The 27,585-nt window shown below is 42.8% G+C and overlaps 1 protein-coding gene across 3 annotated transcripts in view; it reads right to left on the reverse strand.

Moving 5' to 3' along the window:
* The window catches only part of IREB2 (iron responsive element binding protein 2), a gene marked incomplete in the record, with an annotated part of 432,524 nt that overhangs the window by 304,190 nt on the left and 100,749 nt on the right, over window positions 1–27,585 (reverse strand). For all 3 annotated transcript variants that reach the window (XM_053717273.1, XM_053717272.1, XM_053717271.1), the window contains 1 exon segment: window positions 11,100–11,283. In XM_053717273.1, the coding sequence (XP_053573248.1) occupies window positions 11,100–11,283 (184 nt within the window).

Below are 27,585 nucleotides of genomic sequence, written 5' to 3' on the forward strand. Positions count from 1 at the left end.
ATGAGATCTATCTCTGGAAGAGCCCACATCTGAACAATCTGAGAAAATACATCTGCATGGAGAGACCACTCCCCTGGATGTAAAGTCTGGCGGCTGATATAATCCGCCTCTCAATTGTCTACACCTGGGATATGCACCGCAGAGATTAGACAGGAGCTGGATTCCGCCCAAGCAAGTATCCGAGATACTTCTTTCATAGCTTGGGGACTGTGAGTCCCACCCTGATGATTGACATATGCCACTGTTGTGATATTGTCTGTCTGAAAACAAATAAACGGTTCTTTCTTTAACAGAGGCCAAAACTGAAGAGCTCTGAGAATTGCACAGAGTTCTAAAATATTTATTGGTAATCTCGCCTCTTGAGATTTCCAAACCCCTTGTGCTGTCAGAGATCCCCAAACAGTTCCCCAACCTGAAAGATGTGCATCTGTTGTGATCACAGTCCAGGTTCGCCAAACAAAAGAAGCCCCTTGAACTAAACGATGGTGATCTATCCACCACGTCAGAGAGTGTCGTACATTAAGATTTAAGGATATTAATTGTGATATCTCTGTATAATCCCTGCACCATTGGTTCAGCATACAAAGCTGTAGAGGTCTCATGTAAAAACGAGCAAAGGGGATCACGTCCGATGCTGCAGTCATGAGACCTAAAACTTCCATGCACATAGCCACTGAAGGGAATGACAGACTGAAGGTGCCGGCAGGCTGCAACCAATTTTAAACGTCTCTTGTCTGTTAGAGACAGAGTCATGGACACTGAATCTATCTGGAAACCTAAAAAGGTGACCCTTGTCTGAGGAATCAAGAAACATTTTGGTAAATTGATCCTCCAACCATGTTTCCGAAGAACCAACACTAGTTGATTCGTGTGAGATTCTGCAGTACGTAAAGACTGAGCTAGTACCAAGATATCGTCCAAATAAGGAAACACTGCAATACCCTGTTCTCTGATTACAGAGAGTAGGGCACCCAGAACCTTTGAAAAGATTCTTGGAGCTGTTGCTAGGCCAAATGGAAGAGCAACAAATTGGCAATGCTTGTTTAGAAAAGAGAATCTCAAAAACTGATAATGTTCTGGATGAATCGCAATATGAAGGTAAGCATCCTGCAAGTCTATTGTGGACATATAATGTCCTCGCTGAACAAAAGGCAGAATAGTCCATATAGTCACCATCTTGAAAGTTGGTACTCTTACACAACGATTCAAAATTTTCAGATCCAGAACTGATCTGAATAAATGTTCCTTTTTTGGGACAATGAATAGATTTGAATAAAACCCCAAACCTTTTTCCAGAAAAGGAGCTGGCATGATTACCCCTGAAGACTCCAGGTCTGAAACACACTTCAGAAAAGCCTGAACTTTAACTGGATTTGCTGGGATACGTGAGAGAAAAAAAAATCTTCTCACAGGAGGTCTTACTCTGAATCCTATTAGATACCCTTGAGAGACAATGCTCTGAATCCATTTATTTTGGACAGATTTTATCCAAATATCCTTGAAAAACCTTAATCTGCCCCTACCAGCTGAGCTGGAATGAGGGCCGCACCTTCATGCGGACTTAGGGGCTGACTTTGGTTTCCTAAATGGCTTGGATTTATTCCAATTTGAGGAAGGATTCCAATTGGAAGCAGATTCCTTGGGGAGAGGATTGAGTTTTTGTTCCTTTTTCTGACCAAAGGAACGAAAACGGTTAGAAGTCTTAGATTTACCCTTAGGTTTTTTTATCCTGAGGCAGAAAAACTCCCTTTCCCCCAGTGACAGTTGAAATAATAGAATCCAACTGAGAACCAAATAAATTATTACCTTGGAAAGAGATAGTAATCTAGATTTAGATGTCATATCAGCATTCCAAGATTTAAGCCACAAAGCTCTTCTAGCTAATATAGCTAAAGACATGGATCTAACATCAATTAAAAATGGCATCACAAATAAAATGATTAGCATATTGCAGTAAGCGAATAATGCTAGATAAGTCAGAATCCAATTCCTGTTGTGCTAAATTCTCCAACCAGAAAGTTGATGCAGCCGCAACATCAGCCAAAGAAATTGCAGGTCTGAAGATGACCTGAATATAAATAGGCCTTCCTTAGATAAGATTCAAGCTTCCTATCTAAAGGATCCTTAAAGGAAGTACCATCTTCCATAGGAAAAGTGGTATGTTTAGCAAGAGTAGAAATAGCCCCATCAACTTTGGGGATTTTTCCCCAAAACTCTATAGATTTTGCTGGTAAAGGATACAATTTTTTAAACCTTGAAGAAGGAATAAAAGAAGTACCTGTCTTATTCCATTCCTTAGAAATCATATCAGAAATAGCCTCAGGAATAGGAAAAACCCCTGGAGAAACCACAGGAGGTTTAAAAACAGCATTTAAACGTTTATTAGAATGAACGTCAAGAGGACTGGTTACCTCAATATCCAAAGTAATTAACACTTCTTTTAATAAAGAACGCATATACTTGTCAGGTTATGTTTAAATAGCTGAATCCTATTATTCGTAGGTCCACTCAGCCTCACACCTAACCTCGGGTTCTCAAAGTTGTAATTTAGAGAACCCTGTTATGCTCATCGATCTGAGGGTCACTACTGTATGGATACAGAGTGAAGGGAGTGAAACCATGAACAACCAACAGTAAATTAATTGAAGGAAAGTTCCCAATGTTGCTTGTACTGCAGGTGTAGAGATAATATAAACACTGGCTAAAATCAGCAAGTTGTACACAAATGAATACAGATCAAGCAGTCTTGTATAACCACTAGTTTACATGCATATCTTCCAATCCAATTCTTAAGTAATGATAGGGTTAACAACTTGGAACAACAGTATTAGAATAGGCAGGATGTTTGTGTTAGACAGGCCTTTAAGGGAGCTCAGGTGTTAATAAGCCCACAGCAGTTGTATTAAATGCAGCATGACAGAGTAGCAAGTTGTTAGTGCGGCACAGAAGCTTTTACACATCCAAACAGTGATAAAGTCAAATGAGGAAACAAAGTAACGTTTAAGCCCCAGCAGTAAATAGAAAGTCACAAGTTAAGTGGTTCACATTCATATAACGTTACCGGTCTCCTGATAGCACTGCAAATCCTCATAGACCTCGGAGCGATCAGTCTAGGATGTGACCAGAGCGAAACTCAGAGCGGGTCTGCAAGCGGCTGCAACAGGGAATGACTGAAGCTTGCGGGAGAGTGCGTGACGTCACACGCTGAGAACATGGAGCAGAGAGGATTTGGAGCACCGCTCAGCCTGGGGATCAGAGAGGGTAATCGTAGAAGGTTATGCAAGTTGAGAGAAAGCTATAACACAACCAGGGAGAGAGTGTTATAATAGCAACACAACAATACTGTAGATGAGTAACGTAGAGAAGTACTCGTAAATCCACTTCAGGGAAATTGGCAGGGTGTCTTCACAGCATGTTCAGATGGGTACTGAACACTAGCAAATTACCAAGCGAGGAGCAACAAGGGGAGGGGCCTTAAATAGGGTAGATTTCCAGAGTAAGATCCTTAAAGGAACAGAACAACAACAATGGAAAACCCTGACAATACTCCATTTTAAATAAATAAGTAGATTTGTCAGTGTCAATGTCTGAGGAAGGATCTTCTGTATCAGATAGAGCCTCATCAGAAGAGGATAAATTATGTTGTTGGTCATTTGAAATTTCATCAACTAAATGAGAAGTTTTAAAATACCTTTTACATTTATTAGAAGGTGGAAATGCAGACAGCGCCTTCAGGATAGAATCAGAAACAAATTCTTTAAAATTTACAGGTATATCATGCACATTAGAAGTTGAAGGAACTGCAACTGGCAATGTACTATTACTGATGGATACACTATCTGCATGTAAAAGTTTATCATGACAACTATTACAAATGACATTCGGCAAAATAATTTCTACAATTTTACAACAAATGCACTTAGCTTTGGTAGAACCGATGTCATGCAGCAATGTTCCAGCAGAAACTTCTGGGGCAGGATCAGATTGAGACATCTTGCAAAATGTAAGAGAAAAAACAACGTATAAAGCAAAATTATCTATTTCCTTATATGACAGTTTCAGGAAAGGGAAAAAATGCAAATAGCATAGGCCTCTGATAGAGAAAAAAAAAATCAGGAGGCAAACCTCAATGGGGTATTGAAATAATGAAAAAGTTTGGAGCCAAGTATGACGCACAACGTAACAAAAAATTTTTGGCCGGAAATGACACACTCGCGTCACTAATGATGCAACCGTGTGAAAGGTCTCGGCATCAAGTATAACAAAGTTGCGTCAGACTTATTTTTTCGCGCCAAAAATATGACGCAATAAAGTTTAGCATTTGACGCACCCGCGGACCTAATAGCGCCCGCAATTTGCAAGAAGTAGTCAATTGAAAAAAAAAGACTAAACCCCAGGTAAGAAATACAAATCTTAAAAACACAATTTATGCTTACCTGATAAATTTATTTCTCTTGTGGTGTATCCAGTCCACGGATCATCCATTACTTGTGGGATATTCTCATTCCCAACAGGAAGTTGCAAGAGGACACCCACAGCAGAGCTGTTATATAGCTCCTCCCCTAACTGCCATATCCAGTCATTCGACCGAAAACACGCAGAGAAAGGAGAAACCATAGGGTGCAGTGGTGACTGTAGTTTAAATGAAAAAATTACCTGCCTTAAAATGACAGGGCGGGCCGTGGACTGGATACACCACAAGAGAAATAAATTTATCAGGTAAGCATAAATTGTGTTTTCTCTTGTAAGGTGTATCCAGTCCACGGATCATCCATTACTTGTGGGATACCAATACCAAAGCTAAAGTACACAGATGAAGGGAGGGACAAGGCAGGTACTTTAAACGGAAGGTACCACTGCCTGTAAAACCTCTCTCCCAAAAATAGCCTTCGAAGAAGCAAAAGTATCAAATTTGTAGAATTTGGAAAAAGTATGAAGCGAAGACCAAGTCGCCGCCTTGCAAATCTGTTCAACAGAAGCCTCATTTTTAAAGGCCCAAGTGGAAGCCACAGCTCTAGTAGAATGAGCTGTAATGAGCTGTAATCCTTTCAGGAGGCTGCTGGCCAGCAGTCTCATAGGCTAAGCGGATTATGCTTCTTAGCCAAAAAGAGAGAGAGGTTACCGAAGCCTTTTGACCTCTCCTCTGTCCAGAGTAGACAACAAACAAAGCAGATGTTTGACGAACATTTTTAGTAGCTTGTAAGTAAAACTTTAAAGCACGAACCACATCAAGATTGTGTAATAGACGTTCCTTCTTTGAAGAAGGATTAGGACACAAGGATAGAACAACAATCTCTTGATTGATATACTTGTTAGATACCACCTTAGGTAAAAACCCAGGTTTGGTACGCAGGACTACCTTATTCGTATGGAAGATCAGATAAGGAGAATCACATTGTAAAGCAGATAACTCGGAAACTCTACGAGCCGAGGAAATAGCTACCAAAAAAAGAACTTTCCAAGATACAAGTTTGATATCTATGGAATGAAGAGGTTCAAACGGAACTCCTTGAAGAACCTTAAGAACCAAATTTAAGCTCCATGGAGGAGCAACAGGTTTAAACACAGGCTTGATTCTAACCAAGGCCTGACAAAATGCCTGAACGTCTGGAACATCTGCCAGACGCTTGTGCAAAAGAATAGACAGAGCAGAAATCTGTCCTTTTAAGGAACTAGCTGACAATCCTTTTTCCAAACCATCTTGGAGAAAAGATAATATCCTGGGAATCCTGACCTTACTCCACGAGTAACCCTTGGATTCACACCAATAAAGATATTTACGCCATATCTTATGATAAATTTTCCTGGTGACGGGCTTTCGTGCCTGTATTAAGGTATCAATGACTGACTCGGAGAAGCCACGCTTTGATAAAATCAAGCGTTCAATCTCCATGCAGTCAGTCTCAGAGAAATTAGATTTGGATGGTGGAAAGGACCCTGAAGTAGAAGGTCCTGTCTCAGAGGCAGAGTCCATGGTGGAAAGGATGACATGTCCACTAGATCTGCATACCAGGTCCTGCGTGGCCACGCAGGCGCTATCAAAATCACCAATGCTCTCTCCTGCTTGATCTTGGCAATCAGTCGAGGGAGCAGAGGAAACGGTGGAAACACATAAGCCAGGTTGAAAGACCAGGGCGCTGCTAGAGCATCTATCAGCGTCGCCTTGGGATCCTTGGACCTGGATCTGTAACAAGGAAGCTTGGCGTTCTGGCGAGACGCCGTGAGATCCAGTTCTGGTTTGCCCCAACGATGAATCAATTGTGCAAACACCTCCGGATGGAGTTCCCACTCCCCCGGATGAAAAGTCTGACGACTTAGAAAATCCGCCTCCCAGTTCTCTACACCTGGGATATGGATAGCTGATAGGTGGCAAGAGTGAGTCTCTGCCCAGCGAATTATCCTTGAGACTTCTAACATCACTAGGGAACTTCTTGTTCCCCCTTGATGGTTGATGTAAGCCACAGTCGTGATGTTGTCCGACTGAAATCTGATGTACCTCAGAGTTGCTAACTGAGGCCAAGCCTGAAGAGCATTGAATATCGCTCTCAGTTCCAGAATATTTATTGGAAGGAGTGTCTCCTCCTGAGTCCACGATCCCTGAGCCTTCAGGGAGTTCCAGACTGCACCCCAACCTAGAAGGCTGGCATCTGTTGTTACAATTGTCCAATCTGGCCTCCGAAAAGGTCATACCTTTGGACAGATGGACCCGAGATAGCCACCAGAGAAGAGAATCCCTGGTCTCTTGATCCAGATTTAGTAGAGGGGACAAATCTGTGTAATCCCCGTTCCACTGACTGAGCATGCATAGTTGCAGCGGTCTGAGATGTAGGCGTGCAAACGGTACTATGTCCATTGCCGCTACTATTAAGCCGATTACTTCCATGCACTGAGCCACCGAAGGGCGCGGAATGGAATGAAGAACACGGCAGGAATTTAGAAGCTTTGATAACCTGGACTCCGTCAGGTAAATTTTCATTTCTACAGAATCTATCAGAGTCCCTAGGAAGGAAACTCTTGTGAGTGGGGATAGAGAACTCTTTTCCTCGTTCACTTTCCACCCATGCGATCTCAGAAATGCCAGTACTACGTTCGTATGAGACTTGGCAATTTGGAAGTTTGACGCCTGTATCAGGATGTCGTCTAAATAAGGGGCCACTGCTATGCCCCGCGGCCTTAGGACCACCAGAAGCGACCCCAGAACCTTCGTAAAGATTCTTGGGGCTGTAGCTAATCCAAAGGGAAGAGCTACAAACTGGTAATGCCTGTCTAGAAAGGCAAATCTGAGAAACCGATGATGATCTTTGTGTATCGGAATGTGAAGATAAGCATCCTTTAAATCCACTGTAGTCATATATTGACCCTCCTGGATCATAGGTAGGATGGTACGAATAGTCTCCATCTTGAATGATGGAACTCTGAGGAATTTGTTTAAGATCTTTAGATCCAAAATTGGTCTGAAGGTTCCCTCTTTTTTGGGAACCACAAACAGATTTGAGTAAAAACCCTGTCCCTGTTCCTCCTTTGGAACTGGATGGATCACTCCCATAACTAGGAGGTCTCGTACACAGTGTAAGAATGCCTCTCTCTTTATCTGGTTTGCAGATAATTGTGAAAGGTGAAATCTCCCTTTTGGGGGGGGGGAGAAGCTTTGAAGTCCAGAAGATATCCCTGGGATATAATTTCTAACGCCCATGGATCCTGGACATCTCTTGCCCACGCGAAGAGTGAAAGTCTGCCCCCTACTAGATCCGTTACCGGATAGGGGGCCGTTCCTTCATGCTGTCTTAGAGGCAGCAGCAGGCTTTTTGGCCTGCTTACCTTTGTTCCAGGTCTGGTTTGGTCTCCAGACTGTCTTGGACTGAGCAAAAGTTCCCTCTTGTTTTGCATTAGAGGAAGTTGATGCCGCACCTGCCTTGAAGTTTCGAAAGGCACGAAAATTAGACTGTTTGGCCCTTGATTTGGACCTGTCCTGAGGAATGGCATGACCTTTTCCTCCAGTGATATCAGCAATAATCTCCTTCAAACCAGGCTCGAATAGGGTCTGCCCCTTGAAGGGAATGTTAAGCAGCTTAGATTTTGAAGTCACGTCAGCTGACCATGATTTAAGCCATAGCGCCCTGCGCGCCTGTATAGCAAAACCAGAATTCTTAGCCGTTAGTTTAGACAATTGCATCAGAAACAAAAGAATTGGCTAGCTTAAGTGCCCTAAGCTTGCCAAGTATGTCATCCAATAGAGTCGCTACCTGTAAAGCCTCTTCCAGAGACTCAAACCAGAACGCCGCAGCAGCAGTGACAGGAGCAATGCATGCAAGGGGGCTGTAGGATAAAACTTTGTTGAATAAACATTTTCTTAAGGTAACCTAATTTCTTATCCATTGGATCTAAAAAAACCACAACTGTCCTCGACAGGGATAGTAGTACGCTTTGCTAGAGTAGAAACTGCTCCCTCCACCTTAGGGACTGTCTGCCATAAGTCCCGTTTGGTGGCGTCTATTGGAAACATTTTTTCTAAAAATAGGAGGGGGAGAGAACGGCACACCTGGTCTATCCCATTCCTTAGTAATAATTTCTGTAAACCTTTTAGGTATTGGAAAAACATCAGTACACACCGGCACTGCATAGTATTTATCCAGTCTACACAATTTCTCTGGCACTGCAATTGTATCACAGTCATTCAGAGCAGCTAAAACCTCTTTGAGCAGCACGCGGAGGTGTTCAAGCTTAAATTTAAATGTAGAAATATCAGAATCAGGTATCCTACCTGAGTCAGAAACATCACCCACAGACTGAAGCTCTCCTTCCTCAGCTTCTGCATATTGTGAGGCAGTATCAGACATGGTTCTTAAAGCGTCAGTATGCTCTGCATTTCGTCTAACCCCAGAGCTATCTCGCTGACCTCTAAATTCAGGTAGTCTGGCTAATACCGCTGACAGTGTATTATCCATGACTGCCGCCATGTCTTGTAAAGTAATCGCTATGGGCGCCCTAGATGTACTTGGCGCCATTTGAGCGTGAGTACCTTGAGCGGGAGTCAAAGGATCTGACATGTGGGGAGAGTTAATCGGCATAACTTCCCCCTCGTCAGATTCCTCTGGTGATAAAATTTTTAAAGACAGAATACGATCTTTATTGCTTAAAGTGAAATCAGTACATTTGGTACACATTCTAAGAGGGGGTTCCACCATGGCTTTTAAACATAATGAACAAGGAGTTTCCTCTATGTCAGACATGTTTACACAGACTAGCAATGAGACCAGCAAGCTTGGAAAACACTTTAAATCAAGTTAACAAGCAAATATAAAAAACGGTACTGTGCCTTTAAGAGAAACAAATTTTGTCAGAATTTGAAAAACAGTGAAAAAAGGCAGTTACACAAATGAAATTTTTACAGTGTGTATAATAAGCTAACAGAGCATTGCACCCACTTGCAAATGGATGATTAACCCCTTAGTTAAAAAAACGGATCAAAAAACATTTTTTAACAGTCACAACAAACTGCCACAGCTCTGCTGTGGCCCTACCTTTCCCAATAAACGACTTTGGAAAGCCTTTGAACCCTTTAGAGATGTCCTATAGCATTCAGGGGACTTCTGAGGAAAGCTGGATGTCTCAGTCTGTAATTTTAACTGCGCAAAAAAGCGCTAAAATAGGCCCCTCCTACTCATACTACAACAGTGGAAAGCCTCAGGAAACTGTTTCTAGGCAAAAATAAAGCCAGCCATGTGGAAAAAACTAGGCCCCAATAAAGTTTTATCACCAAAGCATATATAAAAACGATTAAACATGCCAGCAAATGTTTTATATTGCATTTTTTTAAGGGTATTACACCCGAGAGTAAGCATGATACCAGTCGCTATTAAATCACTGTATTCAGGCTTAACTTACATTAATCCGGTATCAGCAGCATTTTCTAGCATTTCCAATTCTAGAAAAAATTGTAACTGCACATACCTCATAGCAGAGTAAACTGCACGCCATTCTCCCGCTGAAGTTACCTCTCTCCTCAGACATATGTGAGAACAGCAATGGATCTTAGTTACAACCTGCTAAGATCATAGAAAACTCAGGCAGATTCTTCTTCTATTTACTGCCTGAGATAAAATAGTACAACTCCGGTACCATTTAAAAATAACAAACTTTTCATTGAAGAAAGAAAACTAACTATTTTTCACCACTCTCTCTTACTACCTCCATGCGTGTTGAGAGTTGCAAGAGAATGACTGGGTATGGCAGTTAGGGGAGGAGCTATATAACAGCTCTGCTGTGGGTGTCCTCTTGCAACTTCCTGTTGGGAATGAGAATATCCCACAAGTAATGGATGATCCGTGGACTGGATACACCTTAAAGAGAAAAAATGTTTATATTCCCCCAAATATAAAATTAAAAGGCTGCAGAAGGAAATACATGAACCTGACTCATGGCAAATATAAGTACAATACATATATTTAGAACTTTATATAAATGCATAAAGTGCCAAACCATAGCTGAGGTGTCTTAAGTAATAAAAAAACATACTTACCAAAAGACACCCATCCAAATATAGCAGATAGCCAAGCCAGTACTAAAACCGTTATCAGTAGAGGTAATGGTAAATTGAGAGTAGGTAGGGAGGTAGGAGATGAATCTCTACGACCGATAACAGAGATCCTATGAAATAGACCCCCGTTAGGGAAATCATCGTATTCAATAAATGATACTCCCTTCACATCCCTCTGACATTCGATGTACTCTGAGAGGAATCGGGCTTCAACAATGCTGAGAAGCGCATATCAACGTAGAAATCTTAGCACAAACTTACTTCACCACCTCCATAGGAGGCAAAGTTTGTAAAACTGAATTGTGGGTGTGGTGAGGGGTGTATTTATAGGCATTTTGAGGTTTGGGAAACTTTGCCCCTCCTGATAGGATTGTATATCCCATACGTCACTAGCTCATGGACTCTTGCCAATAACATGAAAGAAAGGGTTAATGGCGAGGCACTGCAGTATAAATTTGCAGGTAAAGTAATTATATTTTGTCTTTATCCCAACTTGTTTTATGTCCCTTTAAATAATTACAAAACTGCATAATTAACAAATAAACTGCATATATGTACTCACCCCATCCTAAGATCCCCAAGCCATTCACCATTGTCGTGTGGGAGTCTGTACCAAGAACACTATCTGGATACATAAAATCCTTCTCTTCCATCACAACTCGTGAAAGAAATTCTAGATTAACTTGATGCACGGTGCCCGTCTCTGGTGGAATCACAGACACATTCTGGAAAGCCTTTGAACACCACTGTGAAAATGAAGATGAGAATCAAAAGTGCAATGAAAATATGATGGGGAGAAAAGGAATTATAAAGCTTTATATCACTTGCACTCTCATCAGATGTATACATATACAACTTACCAGAGTGGTGGATCAAATAGCAATTCCAATAATACAGCAATATCTATACTCCCTGGCCTAAAAATACAATATCCAAATTAGGGCACCTCCATCCAGTTTCTTCAGTCAAATCAAATAGTAAAAAAGCACAATACCTGCCTTTACCAAACTTCAGTAAACACACTAAGATTGCACTTTTTGAGGAATGAAAAAAATGGCAAAAAAAAAAAAAAAAAAAAAAATTCTTTAAAAATTGGCCCAAAACTGTTCATTTAAAAAAATAATTAAAAAAAAAACCCTTCAAAAACAGAATTTATGCTTACCTGATAAATTACTTTCTCTTGTGATGTATCAAGTCCACGGATTCATCCTTTACTTGTGGGATATTCTCCTTCCCAACAGGAAGTGGCAAAGAGAGCACACAGCAGAGCTGTCCATATAGCTCCCCCTCCAGGTCGACCCCCCAGTCATTCGACCGAAGGTTAGGAAGAAAAAGGAGAAACCATAGGATGCAGTGGTGACTGTAGTTTAACAAAAAAGCTACCTGACTTAATAGCCAGGGCGGCCCGTGGACTCGATACATCACAAGAGAAAGTCATTTATCAGGTAAGCATAAATTCTGTTTTCTCTTGTAAGATGTATCGAGTCCACGGATTCATCCTTTACTTGTGGGATACCAATACCAAAGCTTTAGGACACGGATGAAGGGAGGGAACAAGACAGGTACCTTAAAACGGAAGGCACCACTGCTTGTAAAACCTTTCTCCCAAAAATAGCCTCCGAAGAAGCAAAAGTATCGAATTTGTAAAATTTGGAAAAAGTATGCAGCGAAGACCAAGTCGCTGCCTTACAAATCTGTTCAACAGAAGCCTCATTTTTAAAAGCCCATGGAAGCCACTGCTCTGATAGAATGAGCAGTAATTGTTTCAGGAGGCTGCTGGCCAGCAGTCTCATAGGCCAAACGGATGATGCTTTTCAGCCAAAAGGAAAGAGAGGTAGCAGTCGCCTTCTGACCTCTCCTCTTACCAGAATAGATAACAAACAATGAAGGTGTTTGTCTGAAATCCTTAGTTGCTTGTAAATAGAACTTTAAAAGCACGAACTACATCAAGATTGTGTAACAGACGTTCCTTCTTCGAAGAAGGATTAGGACACAGAGAAGGAACAACAATTTCCTGGATAATATTCTTATTAGACACAACCTTAGGAAGAAAACCGGGTTTGGTATGCAAAACTACCTTATCTGCATGGAAAACCAGGTAAGGTGAATCACACTGTAAAGCAGATAGCTCTGAAACTCTTCGAGCAGAAGAGATAGCTACTAAAAACTTAACTTTCCAAGATAAAAGCTTAATATCTATGGAATGTAAAGGTTCAAACGGAACCCCTTGCAGAACTGAAAGAACTAAATTCAGACTCCATGGCGGAGCCACAGGTCTATAAACAGGCTTAATTCTGACTAAAGCCTGAGTAAAAGCTTGAACGTCTGGTACCTCTGCCAGACGTTTGTGTAAAAGGATAGACAAAGCAGATATCTGTCCTTTTAAGGAACTAGCTGATAATCCTTTCTCCAATCCTTCTTGGAGAAAGGACAATATCCTTGGAATCCTAATCTTACTCCATGAGTAGCCCTTAGATTCACACCAAAAAAGATATTTTCGCCAAATCTTATGGTAGATTTTCCTGGTGACAGGCTTTCTAGGCTGAATCAGGGTATCAATAACCGACTCAGAGAAACCACGCTTTGATAGAATTAGGCGTTCAATCTCCAAGCAGTCAGACGCAGAGAAATTAGATTTGGATGCTTGAAAGGACCTTGTATTGGAAGGTCCTGCCTCATTGGTAGTGTCCATGGTGGGACAGATGACATGTCCACTAGGTCTGCATACCAGGTCCCGCGTGGCCACACAGGCGCTATCAGAATCACCGAAGCCCTCTCCTGCTTGATTCTGGCAACCAGGCGAGGGAGGAGAGGAAACGGTGGAAAAACATAGGCCAGATTGAAGGACCAAGGCGCTGCTAGAGCATCTATCAGCACCGCCTGGGGATCCCGGGACCTGGACCCGTAAAGAGGAAGTTTGGTGTTCTGACGGGACGCCATCAGATCCAATTCTGGAGTGCCCCATAGCTGAGTCAGCTGGGCAAATACCTCCGGGTGGAGTTCCCACTCCCCCGGGTGAAAAGTCTGACGACTTAGAAAATCCGCCTCCCAGTTGTCTACTCCTGGGATGTGAATTGCTGAGAGATGGCAGGAATGATCCTCCGCCCACCTGATTATCATGGTTACTTCCATCATTGCTAGGGAACTCCTTGTTCCTCCCTGATGATTGACGTAAGCTACAGTCGTGATGTTGTCCGACTGAAATCTGATGAATTTGGCCGCGGCTAGCTGAGGCCATGCCTGAAGAGCGTTGAATATCACCCTCAGTTCCAGAATGTTTATCGGGAGAAGAGCCTCTTCCCGAGACCATAAGCCCTGAGCTTTCAGGGAGTCCCAGACTGCACCCCAGCCCAACAGACTGGCGTCGGTCATTACGATGATCCACTCTGGTCTGCGGAAACACATTCCCTGAGACAGGTGATCCTGAGACAACCACCAGAGAAGAGAATCTCTGGTCCCCTGGTCCAGCTGTATTTGAGGAGACAAATCTGCATAATCCCCATTCCACTGTTTGAGCATGCATAGTTGCAGTGGTCTGAGGTGTATCCGTGCAAATGGGACTATGTCCATTGCCGCTACCATTAATCCGATTGTCTCCATGCACTGAGCTACAGATGGCCGAGGAATGGAATGAAGGGCTCGGCAAGTGGTTAAGAGTTTTGACTTTCTGACCTCCGTCAGAAATATTTTCATTTCTACAGAGGAAGGAAACTCTTGTGAGGGGGGAGAGAGAACTCTTTTTGATGTTCACCTTCCACCCGTGAGACCTCAGAAAGGCCAATACAATTTCCGTGTGAGACTTGGCTCTTTGGAAAGTCGACGCCTGAATTAAGATGTCGTCTAGATAAGGCGCCACTGCTGTGCCCCGCGGTCTTAGAACCGCCAGGAGGGACCCTAGCACCTTTGTGAAAATTCTGGGAGCAGTGGCCAACCCGAAAGGAAGAGCCACAAACTGGTAATGCTTGTCCAGAAAGGCGAACCTGATTAACTGGTGATGATCTTTGTGGATAGGAATGTGCAGATACGCATCCTTTAAATCCACGGTGGTCATATATTGACCCTCCTGGATCATTGGTAAGATTGTCCGAATGGTCTCCATCTTGAATGATGGGACTCTGAGGAATTTGTTTAGAATTTTGAGATCCAGGATTGGTCTGAAAGTTCCTTCTTTCTTGGGAACCACAAACAGGTTTGAGTAAAAACCCAGCCCTTGTTCCGCCATTGGAACTGGGTGGATCACTCCCATTGTATGTAGGTCTTCTACAAAGCGTAAGAACGCCTCTTTCTTTGTCTGGTCTGTAGACAGACGAGAAATGTGGAAACTTGTCCTTTAAGTCCTTGAATTCTAGAAGATATCCCTGGGATACAATCTCTAAGGCCCAGGGATCGAGTACATCTCTTGCCCAGGTCTGAGCAAAGAAGAGAAAGTCTGCCCCCTACTAGATCCGGTCCCGGATCGGGGGCTACCCCTTCATGCTGTCTTGGAGGCAGCTGCAGGCTTCTTGGCCTGTTTACCCTTGTTCCAGCCCTGGTAAGGTTTCCAGGCTGCCCTGGGTTGGGAAGCGTTAACCTCTTGCTTTGCAGCAGGGGAGGATGAAGCGAGACCGCTCCTGAAATTCCGAAAGGAACGAAAATTATTTTGTTTGTTCTTTAACTTGAAAGACTTGTCCTGAGGGAGAGCATGGCCTTTTCCCCCAGTGATTTCTGAAATCTCTTTCAATTCAGGCCCGAAGAGGGTCTTTCCATTGAAAGGGATGTTCAGTAGTTTGGATTCTGACGACACATCGGCCGACCAGGACTTTAGCCATAGCGCCCTGCGCGCTAAAATGGCGAAACCTGAATTCTTTGCCGCTAATTTAGCTAGTTGGAAAGCGGCATCTGTGATAAAATAATTAGCCAGCTTAAGAGCCTTAATTCTGTCCATTATGTCCTCATATGAGGTCTCTGTCTGGAGCGCATCTTCCAGCGCCTCGAACCAGAAAGCAGCTGCAGTAGTTACAGGAACAATGCACGCAATAGGTTGGAGAAGAAAACCTTGTTCAACAAAAAATTTCTTAAGCAAACCCTCTCATTTTTTATCCATAGGGTCTTTGAAAGCACAACTGTCTTCAATTGGTATGGTTGTGCATTTAGCAAGTGAAGAAATAGCCCCCTCCACCTTAGGGACCGTCTGCCACGAGTCCCGCATGGGGTCAGATATGGGGAACATTTTCTTAAAAACAGGAGGGGGAACGAAGGGAATACCTGGTCTATCCCACTCCCTAGTAACGATATCCGCAATCCTCTTAGGGACCGGGAACACATCAGTGTAAACAGGAACTTCCAGGTACTTGTCCATTTTACACAATTTCTCTGGAACCACCATAGGGTCGCAGTCATCCAGAGTAACTAATACCTCCCTGAGCAATAAGCGGAGGTGTTCTAGTTTAAATTTAAAAGCCAATATATCTGAATCTGTTTGAGGAGAAACCTTTCCTGAATTGGAAATTTCTCCCTCAGACAGCCCATCCCTAGCCCCAACTTCAGAGCGTTGTGAGGGTATATCGGATACGGCTACTAAAGCGTCAGAATGCTCAATATCTGTTCTTAAAACAGAGCTATCACGCTTTGCAGGTAACACGGGCAGTTTAGATAAGAACACTGAGAGGGTATTATTCATAACTGCCGCCAAATCTTGCAAGGTAAAAGAGTTAGACGCACTAGAGGTGCTAGGCGTCGTTTGAGCGGGCTTAACTGGTTGTGACACTTGGGGAGAGGTTGACGGGCTAACCTTGTTACCTTCTGTCTGAGAATCCTCTTGGGACACATTTTTAAGTGTAACAATATGATCTTTAAAGTGTATAGACATATCAGTACAAGTGGGACACATTCTGAGAGGGGGTTCCACCATGGCTTCTAAACACATTGAACAAGGATTTTCCTTGGTGTCAGACGTGTTTAAACAGACTAGTAGTTAAACAAGCAGGCTTGGAAATCACTTTAATCAAGTAAAAACACACTTTGAAGAAGAAAAAAAACGTTACTGTGCCTTTAAGAGATAGAAAAGGCACACAATTTTGCAAAGCAGTGAAAAATGCAGCAAACTTTTCGAAATTTTTACAGTATGTACCTAAAGCATTAGTAAGATTGCACCACTAGCAATAAAAACGATTAACCCCTTAATGCCCAAACCGGATCGACAGTAAGCCAAAAAAAACGGTTAAAAAACGTTCAGCACCTTGCCACAGCTCTGCTGTGGCCCTACCTTCCCTTAGGAACCAGATTTGTGGGGAAAAATCTTCTTATAGGCCCTCAAACTGCAGCAGGACCCTCCATGTGAAACAGCCTGAACTTCTAGTCAAATATAACTGCGCAACAGAGGCGCGAAATTAGGCCCCTCCCGTCTCACTCCGGTGCTTGTGAGGCCTAAAGAAACACTCCAAAGTGTTTTAATATTAGCCATGTGGGTAACAACCCCTGAAAGAAACCCAAAGGAACCTTCAAAGTGTCTCAAAAAACGATATTTTCAATAAAAAACCGTTTGCCTTGAAAGTAGTGTCAACCAGCATAAACTAGCCCTGTTATGTAAGCTTGAAATTCCATACTTAGTCTCTGAATACAGCTTACCCTTCCCTCATGGGGATATTATCAGTCTTCTCTAGCATTATCACAGTCTTGTCTAGAAGAAAAAAGACTGAACATACCTTATTGCAGCCTAACCTGCAAATCGTTCCCCCCAACTGAAGTTTTCTTGTACTCCTCAGTCCTGTGTGGGAACAGCAGTGGATTTTAGTTACAACATGCTAAAATCATCTTCCTCCCTGCAGAAATCTTTGTCTCCTTTCTGCTAGAGAGTAAATAGTACACACCGGTACCATTTAAAATAACAAAAAAAAAATTCTACCACATTCACATACCAATTTTTCTACCACATTCACTTTACCCTTCCGATTGCTTAGAGCCGGCAAAGAGAATGACTGGGGGGGTGGAGCTGGAGGGGGAGCTAAATGGACAGCTCTGCTGTGTGCTCTCTTTGCCACTTCCTGTTGGGAAGGAGAATATCCAACAAGTAAAGGATGAATCCGTGGACTCAATACATCTTACAAGAGAAATAAACCTCCCCATTTTAATGTATAATATGTGAAAATGAAAGCTAAATTGCTCTCAGATCAGTATTTAAAAAAATATTGACAGGAAAATGAAGAGGGAAATGCACTAAGACAAAACAGCTGAATTAATAAATATGAAATTTGACAGTGTGATGGATCTTAAAGGGTCATTGGCACCTTCAGATAGTACAATAACAGAATTTATGCTTACCTGATAAATTACTTTCTCCAACGGTGTGTCCGGTCCACGGTGTCATCCATTACTTGTGGGATATTCTCCTCCCCCACAGGGAAAGGCAAGGAGAGCACACAGCAAGAGCTGTCCATATAGTCCCTCCCAGGCTCCGCCCCCCCAGTCATTCGACCGACGGTTAGGAGGAAAAAAGGAGAAACTATAGTGTGCCGTGGTGACTGTAGTGTATAGAGAAAGAAATTCTTCAAACCTGATTAAAAAACCAGGGCGGGCCGTGGACCGGACACACCGTTGGAGAAAGTAATTTATCAGGTAAGCATAAATTCTGTTTTCTCCAACATTGGTGTGTCCGGTCCACGGTGTCATCCATTACTTGTGGGAACCAATACCAAAGCTTTAGGACACGGATGAAGGGAGGGCGCAAATCAGGTTACCTTAACAGAAGGCACCACGGCTTGCAAAACCTTTCTCCCAAAAATAGCCTCCGAAGAAGCAAAAGTATCAAATTTGTAGAATTTGGACAAAGTGTGCAGAGAAGACCAGGTCGCTGCCTTACATATCTGATCAACAGAAGCCTCGTTCTTGAAGGCCCATGTGGAAGCCACAGCCCTAGTAGAGTGAGCTGTTATTCGTTCAGGAGGCTGCCGTCCGGCAGTCTCGTAAGCCAATCGTATGATGCTTTTCAGCCAAAAGGAAAGAGAGGTAGCAGTAGCTTTTTTGACCTCTCCTCTTGCCAGAATAAACTACAAACAGAGAAGACGTTTGTCTGAAATCCTTTGTTGCTTCTAAATAGAACTTTAAAGCACGGACTACATCTAAATTGTGTAACAAGCGTTCCTTCTTTGAAACTGGATTCGGACACAAAGAAGGCACAACTATTTCCTGGATAATATTCTTGTTGGAAACAACCTTTGGAAGGAAACCAGGTTTAGTACGCAAAACAACCTTATCTGAATGGAACACCAGATAAGGTGGATTACACTGCAGAGCAGATAATTCAGAAACTCTTCTAGCAGAAGAATAGCAACCAAAAACAGAACTTTCCAAGATAACAACTTGATATCTATGGAATGTAAGGGTTCAAACGGAACCCCTTGAAGAACTGAAAGAACCAAATTTAGACTCCAGGGAGGAGTCAAGGGTCTGTAAACAGGCTTGATCCTGACCAAAGCCTGAACAAAAGCTTGAACATCTGGCACAGCTGCCAGTCGTTTGTGTAACAAGACAGATAAAGCAGAAATCTGTCCTTTTAGAGAACTCGCTGATAATCCCTTATCCAAACCTTCTTGGAGAAAGGAAAGGATCCTAGGAATTTTAATCTTACTCCATGAGAATCCCTTGGATTCACACCAACAGATATATCTTTTCCATATTTTATGGTAATCTTTCTAGTCACAGGTTTTCTGGCTTGTACCAGAGTATCTATAACAGAATCCGAAAACCCACGCTTAGACAAAATCAAGCGTTCAATTTCCAAGCAGTCAGCTGGAGAGAAACTAGATTTGGATGTTCGAATGGACCTTGTACTAGAAGATCCTGTCTCAAAGGTAGCTTCCATGGTGGAGCCGATGACATTCACCAGGTCTGCATACCAAGTCCTGCGTGGCCACGCAGGAGCTATCAAAATCACCGAGGCCTTCTCCTGTTTGATCCTGGCTACCAGCCTGGGAATGAGAAGGAACGGTGGAAACGCATGAGCTAGGTTGAAAGTCCAAGGCGCCACTAATGCATCCACTAGAGTCGCCTTGGGATCCCTGGATCTGGACCCGTAGCAAGGAACCTTGAAGTTCTGATGAGACGCCATCAGATCCATGTCTGGAATGCCCCATAATTGGGTCAACTGGGCAAACACCTCCGGGTGGAGTTCCCACTCCCCCGGATGAAAGGTCTGACGACTCAGATAATCCGCCTCCCAGTTTTCCACTCCTGGGATGTGGATCGCAGACAGGTGGTAGGAGTGATCCTCCGCCCATTTGATGATCTTGGTCACCTCTCTCATCGCCAGGGAACTCCTTGTTCCCCCCTGATGGTTGAAGTAAGCAATAGTCGTCATGTTGTCTGATTGGAATCTTATGAATCTGGCCTTTGCCAAGCCCGGAGAGCATTGAATATCGCTCTCAGTTCCAGGATGTTTATCGGGAGAAGAGACTCTTCCCGAGACCATAGACCCTGAGCTTTCAGGGAATCCCAGACCGCGCCCCAGCCTAATAGACTGGCGTCGGTCGTGACAATGACCCACTCTGGTCTGCGGAAGATCATTCCCTGGGACAGGTGATCCTGAGTCAGCCACCAACGGAGTGAGTCTCTGGTCTTCTGATCTACTTAAATCACTGGAGACAAGTCTGTATAGTCCCCATTCCACTGTTTGAGCATGCACAGTTGTAATGGTCTTAGATGAATTCGCGCAAAAGGAACTATGTCCATTGCTGCAACCATCAACCCTACTACTTCCATGCACTGAGCTATGGAAGGCCGTAGAACAGAGTGAAGAACTTGACAAGCGTTTAGAAGCTTTGACTCTCTGACATCTGTCAGGAAAATCTTCATTTCTAAAGAATCTATTATTGTTCCCAAGAAAGGGACTCTTGTTGACGGAGACGGGGAACTTTTTTCTATGTTCACCTACCACCCGTGAGATCTGAGAAAGGCTAGAACAATGTCTGTGTGAGCCTTTGTCTTTGAAAGAGACGACGCTTGAATTAGGATGTCGTCCAAGTAAGGTGCCACTGCAATGCCCCTGGGTCTTAGAACCGCTAGAAGGGACCCGAGCACCTTTGTGAAAATCCTTGGAGCAGTGGCTAGTCCGAATGGGAGAGCCACAATAGGTAATGTTTGTCCAGAAAGGCGAACCTTAGGAACTGATGATGATCTCTGTGGATAGGAATATGCAGATACGCATCCTTTAGATCCACGGTAGTCATAAATTGACCCTCCTGGATTGTAGGTAAAATCGTTCGAATAGTTTCCATTTTGAACGATGGCACTCTGAGAAATTTGTTTAGAATTTTTAAATCCAGATTTGGTCTGAAAGTTCCCTCTTTTTTTTGGGAACTACAAACAGATTTGAGTAAAACCCCTGACCTTGTTCCACAGTTGGAACTGGGAGTATCACTCCCATCTTTAACAGGTCTTCTACACAATGTAAGAATGCCTGTCTCTTTACTTGGTTTGAAGATAAGTGAGACATGTGGAACCTTCCCCTTGGGGGTAGTTCCTTGAATTCTAGAAGATAACCCTGAGAGACTATTTCTAGTGCCCAGGGATCCTGAACATCTCTTGCCCAAGCCTGAGCAAAGAGAGAGAGAGAGAGTCTGCCCCCTACTAGATCCGGTTCTGGATCGGGGGCTACCTCTTCATGCTGTCTTGGTAGCAGCAGCAGGTTTCTTGGCCTGTTTACCCTTGTTCCAGCCTTGCATTGATTTCCAAGCTGGTTTAGTCTGGGAAGCGTTACCCTCTTGTCTAGAGGCTGCCGAGTTGGAAGCCGGTCCGTTCCTGAAATTGCGAAAGGAACGAAAATTGGACTTATTCTTAGCCTTGAAAGGTTTATCTTGTGGGAGGGCATGGCCCTTTCCCCCAGTGATGACTGAAATAATCTCTTTCAATTCTGGCCCAAAAGGGGTCTTACCTTTGAAAGGGGTATTAAGCAATTTTGTCTTGGAAGATACATCCGCCGACCAAGACTTTAGCCAGAGAGCTCTGCGCGCCACAATTGTAAACCCTGAATTTTTTGCCGCTAACCTCGCTAACTCCAAAGCGGCGTCTAAAATAAAGGAATTAGCTAACTTAAGTGCGTAAATTCTGTCCATGACTTCCTCATACGGAGTCTCCCTACTGAGCGCCTCTGTAGTGACAGGAATAATGCACGAAATAGGTTGAAGGAGGTAACCTTGCTGTACAAAAATCTTTTTAAGCAAACCCTCCAATTTTTTATCCATAGGATCTTTGAAAGCACAATTGTCCTCAATAGGAATGGTCGTGCGCTTGGCTAGAGTAGAAAACTCCCCCTCGACCTTAGGGACTGTTTGCCATGTGTCCTTCCTGGGGTCGACCATAGGGAACAATTTCTTAAATATAGGAGGAGGGACAAAAGGTATGCCTGGCTTCTCCCACTCCAACTAAACACCACAAACTCCTCACCATCCCTGAGGAGATGCTACTTGTTCAGAGCGGCAAGGAGAATGACTGGGGGGGCGGAGCCTGGGAGGGACTATATGGACAGCTCTTGCTGTGTGCTCTCCTTGCCTTTCCCTGTGGGGGAGGAGAATATCCCACAAGTAATGGATGACACCGTGGACCGGACACACCAATGTTGGAGAAAAGATGTTTAATAATTTGCAGTAAACCATCTATTCTATATACTTTCATTACATATTTGTCCCCTTTTCCTGTAATTTAAACTTTAAAAAATGCATCTACATGTTATTCTAAGCCCACAAATTTCAAAGTTTCATTAGTCGTTTTAATATTGACAGAATAAGTGTAAAGTTTTAGTCTCTATAAAACAATAGGAGCTGTAATGTTGTAACTTAGGTTACCAATTGGAGACAGTTATAAATAGGTCACTAGAGTGTGCAGCCAATGGCTGTGTGGTATATAACAGTGTTCTGTACTTCCATTCCTAACAGGAGCTGAAAAGCTCTTGATTCAGAATGGAATTAGAGCAAAATAGGACAAAATAAATAATGAAAAAAGTATATTGCAGACTTCTTTTTATAAAGGTGATTTATCATTTTAGATTAACATCTCAAAGTGTTTAATGCCCCTTTAATGCTGCTATATTGCACACATTCATTGGTTGCACACTCTAGTCAGCCATTTATATATGTCTCTAATTGGCCTCAGCAGATAAAGAAACCTAGGTTATAACATGGTGACACCCATTGTTTTAAGAACATTAATACCTTACATTATTTCTTTCAATATTTAAACAACTAATACAATTGTAAAACCATATATCTGCATATTATCATCAGGCTAGTCTTTGCTTTGAATAGAACATTCTATAATTTTTTTTTTTTTTTTAAATGTCCCTTTAAGGGTTAGAATATTACTTTGCGTATTCATTTTAAGGATAAAACATACATAAACATCAGACATGTACATACAGATGTTTTGCTTAACAACAAAATGACAAATATAGCCAACGCCATTGGCATTCTGCTTTTTTCGAGGCTGGATTTCTTCTTGTGAAAGCACAACACACAAAGGATCTGTGCAAATTCAGATTTTTGCGTTGCAATTTCACAAGAAGAAATCCGGATCTGAAAAGAGCTGAATGCCACGGCCGGCGGCCATATTCTGCATTCATTGTTAAACAAAACACCACAAATGCACATGTCTAATACACATATAGTTTCAGATGTGTCTCATGCATAGTTTTGGGTACTGGTCTGTTAAGACCAGAACAAAACAGGATAAATATATAGACGACAATAAATTTAGAGAACAAGACTAGCTAGACTGCACAGCCAATAAAAACGCAAACAAATCTCTATTGAAGGCAGCATATATTTATCTCGTTTGTAAACACATCTCACCTCTGTCTGATGGATCAAGAATCTACATTTTTATGGATTATTATATTATATCAATGAAAACTGCAAAAGGAAATAGTTTGACCTTGCTGGTCTGTGCAATGTTAACAATTCAAGATATGTGCAGTGGTGGATTTTATATTGCTGCTGTAGGTTGAGTTTGGATATTAATAAGTTCCCAATCAAAGGTTATAGGGATAGTCTGGTCAAAATTATACTTTCATGATTCAGATAGAGCAGGCAATTTTAAGCAACTTTCTAATTTACTCCTATTATCAAATTGTATTCATTCTCTTGGTATCTTTATTTGAATGTAAGCTTAGGAGCTGGCCCATTTTTGGTTCAGCACCTGGGTAGCACTTGCCGATTGGTGTCTAAATGTAGCCAACCAATCAGCAAGCACTACCCAGGTGCTGAACCAAAAATGGGCCGGCTCCGAAGCTTACATTCTTGCTTTTTCAAATATAGATACCAAGAGAACGAAGAAAATTTCTCCTGTTAAGTGTAGTCAGTCCACGGGTCATCCATTACTTATGGGATATTAACTCCTCCCCAACAGGAAGTGCAAGAGGATCACCCAAGCAGAGCTGCTATATAGCTCCTCCCCTCTACGTCACACCCAGTCATTCTCTTGCACCCAACTAATAGATAGGATGTGTGAGAGGACTGTGGTGATTAAACTTAGTTTTTATATCTTCAATCAAAAGTTTGTTATTTTAAACGGCACCGGAGTGTGTTGTTTTCTTCTCAGGCAGAATTTGAAGAAGAATCTACCTGAGTTTTTGTGTATGATCTTAGCGGACTTAACTAAGATCCATTTGCTGTTCTCGGCCATTCTGAGGAGTAAGGTAACTTCAGATCAGGGGACAGTGGGCAGGTTCACCTGCAAAGAGGTATGTTGCAGTATATTATTTTCTAAGGAATGGAATTGACTGAGAAAATACTGCTAATACCGATATAATGTAAGTACAGCCTTAAATGCAGTAGTAGCAACTGGTATCAGGCTGATATGTATATATGTTTACACTTAAGTATTTCTGGGGAATGGCACTTCACTGGGAAAATACTGTATGCATATAACTTTTAGCCTAACTTGCAGTGTGAGCGACTAGCAGCAGGCTTTTAATGACATTTCATAAATTAGATTTTAAACGTTTGCTGGCATGTTAAATCGTTTAATTATCTGAGGTACTTGGTGAAAAGTTGTTTTGGGCGTTATTTTCCACATGGCTGTCGTTTGTTTTAAATTAAAACAGTTTACTGAGCTTCCCTCACTGTTGTAGTGTGAGTGGGAGGGGCCTATTTTGGCGCTTTTACTACGCATCAGAAATTCAGTCACAGTCTGCCTTTTTCTCCCTACATGATCCAGGACGTCTCCACAGAGCTCAGGGGTCTTCAAAACTAGTTTTGAGGGAGGTAATCACTCACAGCAGACCTGTGAGACTGTGCTTTGACTGTGATAAAAACGCTTATATTTTCAATTGTTATCCGTTTTTTCTGATATTAAGGGTTAATCATCCATTGCTAATGAGTGCAATCCTTTGCTAAATTTGGTTTCTATAACTAATCCGGTTCATTGTTATTCAGCTGTGACAGTTTTTGTGTGCTTCTTAAAGGCACAGTAACGTTTTACATATTGCTTGTAAATTTAGTTGAAAAGTATTTCCAAGCTTGCTAGTCTAATTGCTAGTTTGTTTAAACATGTCTGACACAGAGGAATCTCTTTGTGCAATATGTTCAAAAGCCAAGGTGGAGCCCAAAAGAAATTTATGTACTAATTGCATTGATGCTACTTTAAATAAAAGTCAATCTGTACATGTTAAGCAACATTCACCAGACAACGAGGGGGAAGTTATTCCGACTAACTTGCCTCACGTGTCAGTACCTGCATCTCCCGCTCAGGAGGTGCGTGATATTGTAACGCCAAGTACATCAGGGCGGCCATTACAAATCCCTCTACAAGACATGGCTAATGTTATGACTGAAGTTTTGTCTAAATTGCCAGAACTTAGGGGTAAACGAGATCACTCTGGGATGAGAACAGAGTACGCTGATAATGCTAGGGCCATGTCTGATACTGCGTCACAATTTGCAGAGCATGAGGACGGAGAGCTTCATTCTGCGGGTGACGGATCTGATCCAAATAAACTGGATTCAGACATTTCAAATTTTAAGTTTAAGCTGGAAAACCTACATGTATTACTAGGGGAGGTGTTAGCGGCTCTGAATGATTGTAACACAGTTGCAATCCCAGAGAAGATGTGTAGGTTGGATAAATATTTTGCGGTACCGACGAGTACTGACGTTTTTCCTATACCTAAGAGACTTACTGAAATTGTTACTAAGGAGTGGAACAGACCCGGTGTGCCTTTCTCACCCCCTCCTATATTCAGAAAAATGTTTCCAATAGACGCCACCACACGGGACTTATGGCAGACGGTCCCTAAGGTGGAGGGAGCAGTTTCTACTTTAGCTAAGCGTACCACTATCCCGGTGGAGGATAGTTGTGCCTTTTCAGATCCAATGGATAAAAAGTTAGAGGGTTACCTTAAGAAAATGTTTGTTCAACAAGGTTTTATATTACAACCCCTTGCATGCATTGCGCCTGTCACGGCTGCGGCAGCATTTTGGTTTGAGTCTCTGGAAGAGACCCTTGACTCAGCGCCATTAGATGAGATTTCACACAAGCTTAAAACCCTTAAGCTAGCTAATTCATTTATTTCTGATGCCGTAGTACATTTAACTAAACTTACGGCTAAGAATTCCGGATTCGCCATTCAGGCACGCAGAGCGCTGTGGCTAAAATCCTGGTCAGCTGATGTAACTTCTAAATCGAAATTACTTAACATACCTTTCAAGGGGCAGACTTTATTCGGGCCCGGTTTGAAAGAAATTATCGCTGATATTACGGGAGGTAAAGGCCATGCCCTGCCTCAAGACAGAGCCAAACCTAGGGCTAGACAGTCTAATTTTCGTGCCTTTCGTAACTTCAAGGCAGGAACAGCATCAACTTCCACTGCTCCAAAACAGGAAGGAGCTGTTGCTCGCTACAGACAAGGCTGGAAACCTAACCAGACCTGGAACAAGGGCAAGCAGGCCAGAAAACCTGCTGCTGCCCCTAAGACAGCATGAAGTGAGGGCCCCCGATCCGGAAACGGATCTAGTGGGGGGCAGACTCTCTCTCTTCGCCCAGGCTTGGGCAAGAGATGTCCAGGATCCCTGGGCGTTGGAGATCATATCTCAGGGATATCTTCTGGACTTCAAAGCTTCTCCTCCACAAGGGAGATTTCACCTTTCAAGGTTGTCAACAAACCAGATAAAGAAAGAGGCATTTCTACGCTGTGTACAAGACCTTTTACTAATGGGAGTGATCCACCCAGTTCCGCGGTCGGAACACGGACAAGGGTTTTACTCAAATCTGTTTGTGGTTCCCAAAAAAGAGGGAACCTTCAGACCAATATTGGATTTAAAGATCCTAAACAAATTCCTAAGAGTTCCATCGTTCAAAATGGAAACTATTCGGACAATCTTACCCATGATCCAAAGAGGTCAGTACATGACCACAGTGGATTTAAAGGATGCTTACCTTCACATACCGATTCACAGAGAACATTACCGGTATCTAAGGTTTGCCTTCCTAGACAGGCATTACCAGTTTGTAGCTCTTCCCTTCGGGTCGGCTACGGCTCCAAGAATCTTTACAAAGGTTCTGGGCTCTCTTCTGGCGGTACTAAGACCGCAAGGAATTTCGGTAGCTCCGTACCTAGACGACATTCTAATACAAGCGTCAAGCTTCCAAACTGCCAAGTCTCATACAGAGTTAGTACTGGCATTTCTAAGGTCGCATGGGTGGAAAGTGAACGAGGAGAAGAGTTCTCTCTTACCACTCACAAGAGTTCCCTTCTTGGGGACTCTTATAGATTCTGTAGAAATGAAAATTTACCTGACAGAGGACAGGTTAACAAAGCTTCTAAATGCTTGCCGGGTCCTTCATTCCATTCAACACCCGTCAGTGGCTCAATGCATGGAGGTAATCGGCTTAATGGTAGCGGCAATGGACATAGTTCCTTTTGCACGCCTGCACCTCAGACCGCTGCAATTGTGCATGCTAAGCCAGTGGAATGGGGATTACTCAGATTTGTCCCCTACGCTGAATCTGGATCAAGAGACCAGAGATTCTCTTCTATGGTGGCTTTCTCGGCCACATCTGTCCAGGGGGATGCCCTTCAGCAG

This window comes from Bombina bombina, chromosome 6 (assembly GCF_027579735.1).
Source record: "Bombina bombina isolate aBomBom1 chromosome 6, aBomBom1.pri, whole genome shotgun sequence".
In the NCBI taxonomy this organism is placed as follows: domain Eukaryota; kingdom Metazoa; phylum Chordata; class Amphibia; order Anura; family Bombinatoridae; genus Bombina; species Bombina bombina.